At 46.5% G+C, this 14983-nt stretch overlaps 1 protein-coding gene across 1 annotated transcript in view; it reads left to right on the top strand.

Annotated features, from left to right (window-relative positions):
• Nucleotides 1–14983, top strand: part of LOC106570042 (uncharacterized) — a 93533-nt gene that overhangs the window by 48781 nt on the left and 29769 nt on the right. The window contains exon 4 of the mRNA XM_014141968.3: nucleotides 6823–8899. Within this exon, the coding sequence (XP_013997443.3) occupies nucleotides 6823–8899 (2077 nt within the window). The remainder of the gene's footprint in view (nucleotides 1–6822; nucleotides 8900–14983) is intronic.

Below are 14983 nucleotides of genomic sequence, written 5' to 3'. Positions count from 1 at the left end.
CAGCTTGGCAAGTGTTATAGCAGTGCAGCAAAATGCTTCTGTTACTAACTCCTAATAATGCAGTCGAATGTAAAAACAAAAATATGGAAAGAAAAAAATAAGAAAAAAACGTAAGAAATCAAGAACAGTTGAACAGTCTTATGGCCTGGTGATAGAAGCTGTTTTTTAGTCTCTTGGTCTTAGCTCTGATGCACCTGGACTGTCTACGTCTGTCGGACGGGAGCAGAGTAAACAGTCCGTGGCTCGGGTGACTGAGGTCCTTAATGATCTTCTTGGCCTTCTTTTGACACATGCCCTGGAGGGCAGGCAGCGTGGCCTCTGATGCATTGGGCTGTCCTCATCACCCTCTGGAGAGTCATGCGGTTGAGGATGGAGCAGTTGCCGTACCAAGCAGTGACGTAGCCCAACAGAATGCTCTCAATGGTGCATCTGTAGAAGTCTGTGAGGGTCTTAGGGGCCATGCCAAATAGATTTTTAGCCATCTGAGGTTGTAAAGGTGCCTTTGCACCTTATTCACCACAATGTTGGTTAGGTGAGACCATTTTAAGTCCTCAGTGATGTGCAGGCCGAGGAACTTGAAGCTTTTGACCCCTCCACTGTGGCCCCCTTCGAAGAGGATGGGGTGTGCTCCCTCTTCTGTCTCCTGTAGTCCACAATAAGATCCTTCTTTTTATCGTTGAGGGACAAATTATTTTCCTGGCACCACGCCGCCAGCAGGTGTATCTGCATATGTGTGAATTTCCAATTTTTCATGTTGAAGAAGATTATTGTGAGTTTGTGTTGGTCTGATGTTTATAGGGCCTTCCTAATTTGGCCTCGTTTTAGATTCGGTTCAATAAGAAATGCTAGCGGCCGTGATTGAATTCAAACGTGAGTTGATTTCGGGGTGTGGTTTGATGTGGGTGTCACTTGTGTGTGTTCTCAGGTGATTTCATACATTAGCTTCTGCTGGGTGGTGTGCGACTGTGGCAAAGTTGGTTTGACTTTGGTTAGCCTATCTCTGGGGATAGTTAGGGACCGTCAATAAATTACGCAATGTAAATGGGACAATATTTTCATGTTGCACATCTCATTATATGCTTTCAGTATTTGTATATTCATTTATACAATTTATAGTTGGTTTGAGGTTAATTCATTGTAATGTGGAGCGATTGACCTTTTAAAATATAGTCCCATGTACGTTGTGTAATTTACTGATGGTCACTAACTATCCCCATAGGGATATCGAATGTCAAACCAAATTGACCATGGGCATTACGATCGGGTCGCATGCAGCTGCACTCGGGAATTGGTTACTTGGGTGCTGCCAGCTGTGAGTAGGATTAAAATAAACCCAACCCATGACAAACTGTTACGGTACCCTTCATTCTATGACATTCCATTTTTTTCCTATCTTGCAAATCTTAGTTTTGGACAAGACTGACTTCATGACCAAAATTATCCTATTTACATTTTGTCGTCAATTTTGACACTAGAGTAAATGTTGGACTCATATCGATGCCACACCGGCCATTTAAAAAAACTAGAAGTTGCTTTTTAGGGGCAGTCGCTCTTTACAACTTCATGTTCCAGGAGAGAGGTGCAGTGGTATGTGGTAGCTATTAAGCTCTTCTGTCTTCCCCGGGGCGCAGGTGTGGTGATGAGCTGAGTTACCTGCTGAAACGGAGGGATGGAGAAGTAGCATAGCAGGCTACCAAGACACATACTGGAGAGAAGTTGGAAATAGTTTAGAAAAAAAATACACTGCTACAGAATGGCATTGTTACGGTGATGTGCTGTCAAATTTTTCCCAAGTGGTAGTATGAAATTAAGGAGGAGTTGTGAGGATAGATGAACTCCATTTACTGTAGGTAACATTAGTTGTCGGCTCACAAAAGGGCTGCTGTTTAGTCTGTAAGACATAAACTCAGCAAAAAAAGAAACGTCCTCTCACTGTCAACTGCATTTATTTTCAGCAAACTTAACATGTGTAAATATGTGTATGAACATAACATGATTCAACAACTGAGACATAAACTGAACAAGTTCCACAGACATGTGACTAACAGAAATGGAATAATGTGCCCCTGAACAAATGGGGGTCAAAATCAAAAGTAACAGTCAGTATCTGGTGTGGCCACCAGCTGCATTAAGTACTGCAGTGCATCTCCTCCTCATGGACTGCACCAGATTTGCCAGTTCTTGTTGTGAGATGTTACCCCACTCTTCCACCAAGGCACCTGCAAGTTCCCGGACATTACTGGGAGGAATGCCCCTAGCCCTCACCCTCCGATCCAACAGGTCCCAGACGTGCTCAATGGGATTGAGATCCGGGCACTTCGCTGGCCATGGCAGAACACTGACATTCCTGTCTTGCAGGAAATCACGCACAGAATGAGCAGTATGGCTGGTGGCATTGTCATGCTGGAGGGTCATGTCAGGATGAGTCTGCAGGAAGGGTACCACATGAGGGAGGAGGGTGTCTTCCCTGTAACGCACAGCGTTGAGATTGCCTGCAATGACAACAAGCTCAGTCCGATGATGCTGTGACACACCGCCCCAAACCATGACGGACCCTCCACCTCCAAATCGATCCCGCTCCAGAGTACAGGCCTCGGTATAACGCTCATTCCTTCGACGATAAACACGAATCCAACCATCACCCCTGGTGAGACAAAACCGCGACTTGTCAGTGAAGCGCACTTTTTTTCCAGTTCTGTCTGGTCCAGCGACGGTGGGTTTGTGCCCATAGGCGACGTTGTTGCCGGTGATGTCTGGTGAGGACCTGCCTGCAACAGGCCGACAAGCCCTCAGTCCAGCCTCTCTCAGCCTATTGCGGACAGTCTGAGCACTGATGGAGGGATTGTGCGTTCCTGGTGTAACTCGGGCAGTTGTTGTTGCCATCCTGTACCTGTCCCGCAGGTGTGATGTTCGGATGTACCGATCCTGTGCAGATGTTATTACAGGTGGTCTGCCACTGCGAGGACGATCAGCTGTCCATCCTGTCTCCCTGTAACGCTGTCTTAGGCGTCTCACAGTACGAACATTGTTATTTATTGCCCTGGCCACATCTGCAGTCCTCATGCCTCCTTGCAGCATGCCTAAGGCACGTTCACGCAGATGAGCAGGGACCCTGGGCATCTTTATTTTGGTGTTTTTCAGAGTCAGTAGAAAGGCCTCTTTAGTGTCCTAAGTTTTCATAACTGCAACCTTAATTGCCTACCATCTGTAAGCTGTTAGTGTCTTAACGATCGTTCCACAGGTGCATGTTCATTAATTGTTCATGGTTCATTGAACAAGCATGGGAAACAGTGTTTAAACCCTTTACAATGAAGATTTGTGAAGTTATTTGATGTTTTATGAATTATCTTTGAAAGGGTCCTGAAAAAGGGCTGTTTCTTTTTTTTGAGTTTAGATTGGATGCTTACGTCTGTGTTGTCACTCCACTTGTCTCTCTAGTACAGCAGTATTCAACTCTTACCCTATAAGGTCCAGAGCCTGCTTGTTTTCTGTTCTACCTGATAATTAATTGCACACATCTGGTGTCTGTCCCAGTTCTAAATCAGTCCCTGATTAGAAGGGGACAATGGAAAAAATGCATTGAAACTGGGTTCGAGGTCCAGAGTTGAGTTTGAGGGCTCTAGTAGTTTGCATATTGTGCACTTTATGATGAATCAGTCTAGTTGTAACTGTCCCTGGAAAGAGACTGTCAATGTTTGAACAGACCAATTACTTTTTGTTGACCGCTAAATGAAAAGGCTTCTGCTTCGTCTAATCTTGAGTCAGTGACCATGTTTACATGCACACCAATATGCCGTTATTATTTGGGATACTCAAGTATTCTATTTTTGAGTTGACGCATATAAACATCATATCCCATTTACAATAACTGGAAAAAGCTTGTATCCCGGTTATGAGAAACCAGGATATGATGCCTGGGCTATGCTGATCTAAGACGGGATACTGTGGCATGTAAACATCTTGTTCCGTTTACTGTTGTTTTTGCGGTGTTGTGTGATGATGTTTTCATCTGATTGTCAAACAAATCACTTCAAAAGGTAGGTTACCTGCGCAGTTCGATCCACCATAATAATTTAGCCTACTATAATTAATTTACTATCATTTACTATTGGCGATCCGGTCACATGCAGCTGTGCTTGGAATTGATGATTTCTTGGGTACTGCCAGAAACAGCAGGGATTCAAACTTTAGAACCCAGTTCCTACATTTAAATATAACAATTTATTTTATCAAACAAATCTATGCTACATTTTATCTCTGGGACCCTCAGGATGACAAATCAGAGCAAGATTACTGAATGTAAGTACATTATTTACCTTCAGAGGTGAATGTATCAAACCAAGTGCCGTGATATAAGCTTTTTGTTGTTGTGCACTCTCCTCAAACAATAGCATTGTATTTTTTCACTGTAATAGCTACTGTAAATTGGACAGTGGAGTTAGATTATCAAGAAGTTAAGCTTTCTGCTCATATAAGACATGTCTATGTCCTGGATTGTTGGATGTTACTGACAACGTCATTGTTGTCACATTAGCACACGTTAGCAACAACCGTCAAGGTATAGAGACGCCGATCCTGTAGAGGTTTTAAGAGATGCTGAAAGAAAGAAATCATATTTCGCCACTCCTATTCCCTAGACAAAATTAACATATGTTGTATAATATCACTGCAAGAAATGCATATTTCTGCAGGATTTCATATTATATTAATCTACATGTGAAAGGTTATAGGCCTGCAGTCAGTGTCCATATTTCAGTTACTATTCCATTTAACCCATATACTTAATGAGGAATAGTCTGTTTATTCATGGACACAAGAATACTCATGAGCGGGATATCAAAGGTGCATGTAAACAGCTTATTCCGAATAAGATTTGAGCTACTATCCGGAATACTGTGCACATGTAAACGTGGTCAGTGGTTCTAATGGTTCAGTGGGTCAGAGCAGGGTTTCCCAAACTCGGTCCTGTGTTCCCCCATGAGTGCATGTTTTGGTTTTTGTCTTAGCACTACACAGCTGATTCAAATCATCAAAGCTTGATAATGAGTTGGTTATTTGAATCAGCTGTGTAGTGCTAGTTCGTAAAAAACTGAATGTGCACCCAGGGGAGTCCCAAGACAGAGTTTGGGAAATCCTATTTCTCCTCTGGGACACCAATCCGTTCCATGTATTTGAACTATTCCAGGGCTGGCAAACCTGGTTCAACTTGTCAACTATTTATCAAGCCCTTGACTACCTGAGTCAGGTGAGCTAGTTCAGTGCTTCTAAATCCTGGTCCTGGTGACCCAAATGGGTGCACATTTTTGGTTTTGCCCTAGCACTCGCACACCTGATTCAAGTCAAAGGCTTGTTGAGGAGTTGATTAGTTGAGTCTAGTGTGTGAGTGCTAGGGAAAAACTCAAATGTGCACCCCTTTGGGTCCACAGGACCAGGATTGACAAACACTGAGTTATTTCAGGGCTACAACAAAATTGTTAGGTTTCTGGAGGGGTTTAAAAACCACTGGGTTAGAGCATGGTGCTGGCAACATCAGGGTCGTAGTTTCAATTCCCACGTGGACCACATACTGAACACACATGTCACTGTCAATGCTGACGTTTCTGTAAGTCTCTTTGGATAAAAGCGTCGGTCACACTTTATTTGGATAGTCCGTCTGTAGATGCTCTCATACATGGTCATACTATCAACAAACTATCTGTTGATAAGCGACTGCTGGCTAATGTTACGGTTAGGTTTGGAATAAGGGTTAGGGTAGGGTTGATTTTAGGGTTAGGATAAAGATTAAGGTTAGGGTTAGTAGACAGTTAGTTGAAATGTTAATGACTAGTCTGTAGAGCATCTACAGATGGACTATCCAATTAAAGGGACACCGTGCTGCTAAAAGACGATTATTAGTCATACCGACAAATATAGTAAGTATGTAACAGTGACCTATGAGGAATACACGTCTGATATCTGTGCGTTTTGATTTGACATATGAGAGAACTCCGGTTGTACTTCAACGGGTTTGTGAGTAGGTTAATCGCAACGCATTGCCATTGTTTGATCTTATGACCTTCTCCAGTGCTCCTGGAATCCACCCACCCCTTCCGTGAAGAGTGGGTAGGGCACTTTGGTTAATGTCACTGCCTGAATGTTCTCCCAACGCAAAGACCTTTAGCGTAACAGTAATTAGCTGTTAAATGTTATTTGGCACGTGTGGAATAGTACTGGGATTCAAAAATGACTTTACCTGTAACACTTTGTTTGGAGGTGAGGGAAAATGGTGATTCATTTCAAAGTCATTTCAACATTGCCTGATAGTTAACCTGTGACATTCAAGCTCAAAAGTGATTTAACAGAGTTAAATCTACAATAGTATCACAACAGTGGGTTGGGCATGGTATAATTTGAAACGTGTTTAAAGTAACCTTTTAGCTTTCATCAACTATTCATGGAACATTGCAAACACAAGCTAAAATCTCAGTTTAAACCACATTGTTGCAATGTGTGTAGGCCTATAGGCACGGAAAGAGTCTGTGGAGTTGTTGACATTATAGAAGTTCTGTGTGCATTTTTTTGTGCCTCACTGTACGTTTTAGGAAGAAAATATACATTGGCCCAACACAGTGAATGCAACTGTTAAGCATGTAGCCTAGCTTCTGTTAACACTTTTCACAGTACACCCAATTCTGCATACCTAAAGTTCACCTCTATAATTTACATAGCTCGTCTAGATAATCACCACCTCTTGAGAAAAAAGTCCTTAACACACTTCCATGGTTGGTCAATGACAATTATTAACATATGTGTAATTCTGTCTGTTTGTCTTCTACCTGTTAGGTCTCTGGATGCTTCAGCTGTTAAGAGTACAGCTTTTGAAGACTCTGAGGACGCTGATTCAGAAATTCAGCAGATAGTGGCTCATCTGGAGTCAGACAGCGAGATGAGGTCATACAGTTCCACTCTCACTATAAGACCCTCTCCCACCCACAAGGGCATGGACAAATCAAAACAGGGCTTCCGCAAAGTCTCCCGGGTCACAGACAATGAAACCACAGACCACACTGAAGACAGTGTGGACTACAGTGAAAGCACTATCAATGAACCGAATAGAACTGAAAGTGACCTAGGTCCAGTCGCACCAGAATACAAATGGAGGAACCTGTACGAGGGGGTGCAAACTACTTTCGAACCCACAGGGGAGTCCTGGCGCTCTGACTCTCAGTCAGATGAGTCAAGAGTGTCCACATACGATGGACACTACTCCTCCCTCTCCCCCTCCCTCTCTGTGTACACACGACAACTCACCTCTCACGGGCCGCCATTCCAAGAACCTGGCTTGTCCTCCCTCTCCTCAGGGACACCCCGTTCCCCCGGCAACGACCGCTGGTTGAGTGACAGAAGCGAAGTTCAGTTGACCCGGGAGAGTAAGGAGCCAGAGGCAGGAACAGGCAGGGGGAGTTGGAAGGAGTGGGAGGAGGAGCTAGCCACTGCACCTGCAGGACGGAGAGAGAGAGAGGTAGAGCAAGAGGGGAAGGAGGGAGAGTCCATGGCAAGGAAGATAAAGTCAGGCTGTGACTTGAAATCACTCCCAGTCTCAAACTTCTCCTCGGCGGGTCAGACCATTGACAACGTGGACTACAGCAGAGGCAGCAGTGACTCCTACTCCAGACAGTACAAGGCCACACGCGTGGATCTGCTCCCTTCCCCCTCCTCCTCGGACCCTTCCCCCTCTTCCTCTCCCGTGACCCCTGACCCGGGCTCCCCCTATCACTGCAACATGGAGAGCTTAGTGGACACCCTGAAGAGCATGAACCCTAACCTTCCCCAGAGGCAGAGGAGGCTGTGTGGGACCACCACCACCTCCATCATCTCCTCCCTGCCCTCCATTGAGGAGGACACCCCCAGCTACAGCTCCAGCCCCACCAATACCAAATCTCCCCAGGTGCCCCATGGGTCTCTGCTGGAGGGCCCCAACAGCCGCTACAACCTGCCCGCAGACCTTGGCCGCAACTGGGGTGCCCCCAAGGAGACGCGTTCCCCTCTGGAGTTGATGAAGCTCCAACAGCAGCAGCAACAGGAGCAGCAGGCTGGAGACCACCATTGGAACCGTGGAGACCTCATCCTCCCACTCCGAGCCTCGGCTCTTCGCAGCATCGTCATGAGGAAGAGCTCCTTGGGCAGTGACTCTTCCCCAGAGCACTCGCCGTCCCCCCTGCCAAACGGAGGGAGCAGCAACCAGTCTCCAAACCCCTCGCGCCTGGACAGGTCCCTCCTCTACTCCAGCTATCGTTCAGCATCGATTGATCAACCACAGGAGAACGGCAAGGCCCATAGCCCAGGCCAGCGGCCCTCTCTGTTCCATACGGGCTCCCTACCGGACATAGGGCCTAACCAGGATCACATGAGCTCAGGGCCTGGTATGGGCATGGCTGGTGGGTCTGGGAGTGGACTTGGATTCGAATCTGGAGTTGGAACTGGAACAGGAACTGACCCATCCACCCACTTCCGCTACGAATGTTTCTCCTCCCGGATGTCTGACTCCTTAACTGGAAACAACACAGACACCAACTCTCGAATGAGCAGGCCCCCTCCCCTACCTAGCTTCACCTCTACCCGAGAAGGCCTTCTCAGTCCCACAAGCTCATCTCTGGACATCCACAGGTCTTTTGCCAATGCTAATGAGTCCACATTAAATCTCAGCCCGGGGCTGGGTGGTATGGGCTCCAATGACAACATGGGCTCTGTGGGCTATATTGGTCTGGGTCTGCAGAGGAACTTCAGTAACGAAGGCCTGAACTCACCACTGTTCAACATGGGGTCCCCCCATGGAGGGTCCCCCCATGGAGGATCTCACTTCAGTCCAGAGGCTGAGAAGAACCTGGTGCCCAAGTACAGGGCTTTCCCTGACGCCTATGTGAGTACTGACTTCGGGTTTCTTTTTAGCATTGATTTAGATGGAAGGTTTGAGAAGGGAGAATATTTCAGTAAGAGATTGCGTGAATACTCGGATCATGGAGATGGTAAAAGGGGTGTGATGTAAGTCATGGAAAAGACTAATGGGGCAGGGTCTAGAGTAAGGGAAATGGAGGTATTTACTAGGACTGCAATTAGATTGTATTTGCCTGGGACATTTCAGCATTGGCTTCATTAATTTTTTAAATAATGCTGAGCAAGAGATTGTGGGAACCCAGTGTGAGAGGAAAAGAATACAGAAGGAGGGAAATGGAATTCAGCCTAAGTATGCAGGATGTAAATGTTTTACACGCCTACTAAGCATTTGAGCATTAGTTTATATAGAAGTTCTGAAATACAGATGAGTTTAGATTTTTTTTAACCTTTCACTGAATGAGTTCCACCACAGTGATGCCGATGCCCTTGCTGAATGAAAGGGTGTGTGAGAGAGCAGTGAAATGAGTCTAGGGTGACGATCCATGGCCATATACAAAATATATACAAAAAAATACCAAAAAAATTTATGAAATGTATGCATTCACTACTGTAAGTCGCTCTGGATAAGAGCGTCTGCTAAATGACTAAAATGTAAATATACATTACATCAGTCTACAGTATGTACAATATTTGTGCTCCCCTCTCATGTAACTAGCTCTTCCCATCTGCATTCTCTCTTGTCATGATACACATTTTCAGGTCTCTAATAAGTACAGTAGTACACAAGAATACAGGTGACACTAAAAGAGGGAGGTGACTTAAAGAAATAAAGAAGTAACTCCTTGTGTGGCTAGGGTTGCTGTGGTTACAAGGTGAGAGGGTTAAGCCAATGTTTTGCAGTGTGCCTCTGATGATAATAGTTTTCAGGACGGGTCCTGATCAGCAAGTTATTTCATGCCGACACACACATTCACGCAGACATGAATGCACATGCATGTGTGAGCGCACACACAATCATTCACTCTATGTGCCTCAAGGCTTGGATCACATGCGAAACTCATTCAACACAATCTCACACTCAAAAAAGTATTTCAGCAGATTTTGTGCGTTTTTGTGCGTTTCTGTGAAGCTTAATTCGTGTGAAAAGACACATTTTTTTGCGATTTAATTTACAGGTAAATACATTTTTGTGAGGGCACATTTTGGGAACAATCTTTTGAAAGTTATTGCATGATGGGCAATTTTGTTTTACACTGCCTTATTTTATGTCCCACATTTATTTATATAAAAAAACAAACGTTTTAACAAACCAATATTGTTATTCAACCAGGTTATCACCCCAAATAATTATAATATAATAGTAGCCTTACACAGTTTTTTAAATTTATTAACGCAAATACTATTTTCTATGCTTGTTTTCGCTTAATACTTTGGGATACTGGTGCACTTGTAGTCAGAAAGACCTTTTTCTCCCTTCTTGATAATGTATTTCATATTTCAGGGAGCCTACGTTACACAATTTTACACACACACACACACACACACACACACACACACACACACACACACACTTTGTTTGTACTCATGTTATAGCCAACACTTGTCTTGGCTGGGCCAATTGTGCGCCGCCCTATGGGACTCCCAATCACAGCCAGATGTGATGCAGCCCGTATTTGAACCAGGGACTGCAGTGACGCCTCTTGCACTGAGATGCAGTGCCTTAGACTGCTGCGCCACTCAGGCGGGAATATGGGTGATATTGGTGATCCACTCAGGCATATGGGTGATCCACACCCATATGATGTGGATCATTGTCAGGTTATTAGATGTACAAGCTTCAGTAACAGAAGAACACCATGTTTGTAATAACAATTTAAACAGGTAGTTTGCCAATGTGTAGAACGTGTTTGTTTTGAGTCCACACTGGTAAGTTAACTTATGTAAATGTCTAGTCAGAGGATTTTCTTCTGAATAACTTGTCAGGGCATAGCACTTTCCATTCATCTTCAGGCAACTTTGATGTAAGGCTTGATCACACCTGTAGTAAGTATGTCTATCCATCACGCCCATTGTTGCTTATCCATTGTTCACTAGATATATCAATGTAATTACACCCAACACAATGATGAATAACAGAACGCTTCCCACTACTCGATCACATAACTAGATCTGAGCTGGACGTGATCCCAACGCTGTCACCAATGTAGCGTAAGAAAGTGAAAGCTGCAACAGGAACTCTAACCAGGGCTCATATGTGGCAGGGGAATTTAAACCGAACATATCTTTTTTTGTAGGTTTTCTGTTTCCCCACATTAATCAATTAATTAATGTCCCATCATGAAAATGTTTCCCCATTCCCCAATCAAATACCTTCATTGATTGATACCACACAAAAAACATAAATATATTTTTTTTACTGCAATCTGTCAACCGACATAGCACCAGTATCCCAAAGTATTAAACGAAAACAGGCATGAAAACAGCATTGGGAACCATAAAAATAATGTAAGACTACTATTATATTATAACTTGGTTGATTAACAATATTGGGTTGTTAATTCATTTATATTTTGGGGGGTATTGTTTTGTATATAAAGTTGGAAGTTTACATACACCTTGGCCAAATACATTTAAACATTTTTCACAATTCCTGACATTTAATCCTAGTAAAGATTCCCTGTCTTAGGTCAGTTAGAATCACCGCTTTATTTTAAGAATGTGAAATATCAGAATAATAGTAGAGAGAATGATTAATTTCAACTTTTATTTCTTTCATCACATTCCCAGTGGGTCAGTAGTTTACACACACTCAATTAGTATTTGGTAGCATTGCCTTTACATTGTTTAACTTGGGTCAAATGTTTTGGGTAGCCTTCCACAAGCTTCCTGTCACGTCCTGACCAGCAGAGGGCGTATTGCTTAGTCTTGTTCAGGATGTGGCAGGTGGTTTGTGTTTGTTAAATGTTGTGTTGGTGATTGGGACTTCCAATTGAAGGCAGGTGTGTATAGTTGCCTTTGATTGGAAGTCCTATATAGGTGTGTGTGTGTTTTTCTTTGGGGTTGTGGGGAATTGATTTTGCACTGCGTTTTGTATAGCCTGCAAGACTGTCCATGTCGTGAGTACTGTCTAGTGTTGTTTTTCAAGTGGATGCCTTACATGTTTTGTCAGTAATAAACATGAGTGTCCACAATCCCGCTGCGCCTTGGTCCTTCTCTCTCCCGAAGAGTACGACATTTTCTGTGACAGAATTCCCCACCAAACCAGGACCAAGCAGCGGAAGAAGTCTGGCGAGGACTGGGGAACACGACGGGTAAGGGAGACCGAGAGGCACCGCCAAGATTTTTTTAGGGGGGGGCACAAGGGCTGTTTGACGGGGCAAGACTGGAGGCCAGTCAACAGTCACCAGAGCTGCCCGCCAGTCAACAGTCACCAGAGCTGCCCGCCAGTCAACAGTCACCAGAGCTGCCCGCCAGTCAACAGTCGCCAGAGCTGCCCACCAGTCAACAGTCGCCAGAGCTGCCCGCCAGTCAACAGTCACCAGAGCTGCCCGCCAGTCAACAGTCACCAGAGCTGCCCGCCAGTCAACAGTCACCAGAGCTGCCCGCCAGTCAGCAGTCGCCAGAGCTGCCCGCCAGTCGTAAGTCGCCAGAGCTGCCCGCCAGTCGTAAGTCGCCAGAGCTGCCCGCCAGTCGTAAGTCGCCAGAGCTGCCCGCCAGTCGTAAGTAGCCAGAGCTGCCCGCCAGTCAAGTCGCCAGAGCTGCCCGCCAGTCAAGAGTCGCCAGAGCTGCCCGCCAGTCAAGAGTCGCCAGAGCTGCCCGCCAGTCGTAAGTCGCCAGAGCTTCCCGCCAGTCGTAAGTCGCCAGAGCTGCCCGCCAGTCGTACGTCGCCAAAGCTGCCCGCCAGTCGTACGTCGCCAAAGCTGCCCGCCAGTCGTACGTCACCCGACTGCCCGGAACTGCCAGAGTGGCCCGACTGCCCGGAACTGCCAGAGTGGCCCGACTGCCCGGAACTGCCAGAGTGGCCCGACTGCCCGGAACTGCCAGAGTGGCCCGACTGCCCGGAACTGCCAGAGTGGCCCGACTGCCCGGAACTGCCAGAGTGGCCCGACTGCCCGGAACTGCCAGAGTGGCCCGACTGCCCGGAACTGCCAGAGTGGCCCGACTGCCCGGAACTGCCAGAGTGGCCCGACTGCCCGGGGCTGCCAGAGTGGCCCGACTGCCCGGAACTGCCAGAGTGGCCCGACTGCCCGGAACTGCCAGAGTGGCCCAACTGCCCGGAACTGCCAGAGTGGCCCAACTGCCCGGAACTGCCAGAGTGGCCCGACTGCCCGGAACTGCCAGAGTGGCCCGACTGCCCGGGGCTGCCAGAGTGCCCTGCCTGTCAGGAGCTGCCAGAGTGGCCCGTCAGTCAGGATCAGCCCGAGTGGCCCTCCTGTCCTCCGGCCCAGCCCGAGTGGCCCTCCTGTCCTCCGGCCCAGCCCGAGTGGCCCTCATGTCCTCCGGCCCAGCCGGAGTGGCCCTCCGGTCCTCCGGCCCAGCCCGAGTGGCACTCCGGTCCTCCGGCCCAGCCCGAGTGGCCCTCCGGTCCTCCGGCCCAGCCCGAGTGGTCCGTCTGCCAGGGTCAGCCCGAGTGGCACGTCTGCCCGGCGCAGCTAGCGGCGCCACCGAAGTGGGCGACGCCAAGGGTGGAACGAAGTCCATGTCCTGCACCTGAGCCACCTCCAGGATAGGTGGGTTGGGGAGGGAGGGTGTAGCACAGTGCCGTCAGTGACGTCAGCCACCCTCCCTTCCCTCCCTTATTGTTTAGGGGTTATTGTTTGTTGGTTTTGTTGGGGTATTGGGGATTTTCTTGTGTTTTTCTTTTTTTAGGTGCATCCCGGGGTCTGCACCTTGAGGGGGGGGGGGTACTTTCACGTCCTGACCAGCAGAGGGCGTATTGCTTAGTCTTGGTCAGGATGTGGCAGGTGGTTTGTGTTTGTTAAATGTTGTGTTGGTGATTGGGACTTCCAATTGAAGGCAGGTGTGTATAGTTGCCTTTGATTGGAAGTCCTATATAGGTGTGTGTGTTTTTCATTGGGGTTGTGGGGAATTGATTTTGCACTGCGTTTTGTATAGCCTGCAAGACTGTCCATGTCGTGAGTACTGTCTAGTGTTGTTGTTCAAGTGGATGCCTTACATGTTTTGTCAGTAATAAACATGAGTGTCCACAATCCCGCTGCGCCTTGGTCCTTCTCTCTCCCATGCGACATATTCGCCGAAGAGTACGACATTTTCTGTGACACTTCCCAAGATATGTTGGGTGAATTTTGGCCCATTCCTCCTGACAGAGCTGGTGTAACTGAGTCAGGTTTTTTAGGCTTCCTTGCTCGCACAAGCCTTTTTAGTTCTGCCCACAAATGTTCTATAGGATTGAGGTCAGGGCTTTGTGATGGCCACTCCAATACCTTGACTTTGTTGTCCTTAAGCCATTTTGCCACAATTTTGGAAGTATGCTTGGGGTCATTGTCCTTTTGGAAGACCCATTTGCGACAAAGCTTTAACTTCCTGACTGTTTTCTTAAGATGTTGCTTCAATATATCCACATAATTTTCCTCCCTCATGATGCTATCTATTTTGTGAAGTGCATCAGTCCCTCCTGCAGCAAAGCTCCCTCACAACACGTGCTTCACGATTGGGATGTGATCGTTGGCTTGCAAGCTTCCCCCTTTTTCCTCCAATCATAACAATGGTCATTATGGCCAAACAGGTCTATTTTTGTTTCAACAGACCAGAGGACATTTCTCCAAAAAGTACGATCTTTGTCCCGATGTGCAGTTTCAAATCGTAGTCTGGCTTTTTCATAGCGGTTTTGGAGCAGTGGCTACTTCCTTGCTAAGCGGCCTTTCAGGTTATGTTGATATAGGACTCGTTTTACTGTGGATATAGACACTTTTGTACCTGTTCCCTCCAGCATCTTCACACGGTCCTTTGCTGTTGTTCTGGGATTGATTTTCAATTTTAGCACCAAAGTACGTTCATCTCTAGGAGACAGAATGCGTCTCCTTCCTGAGCGGTATGACGGCTGCATGGTCCCATGGTGTTTATACTTGCGTACTATTGTTTGTACAGA

The sequence above is a fragment of the Salmo salar genome, chromosome 14 (assembly GCF_965601325.2).
Source record: "Salmo salar chromosome 14, fSalSal1, whole genome shotgun sequence".
In the NCBI taxonomy this organism is placed as follows: domain Eukaryota; kingdom Metazoa; phylum Chordata; class Actinopteri; order Salmoniformes; family Salmonidae; genus Salmo; species Salmo salar.
The sequence above is the reverse complement of the archived record's forward strand: the minus strand, read 5'-3'. Positions and strand labels throughout refer to the sequence as shown.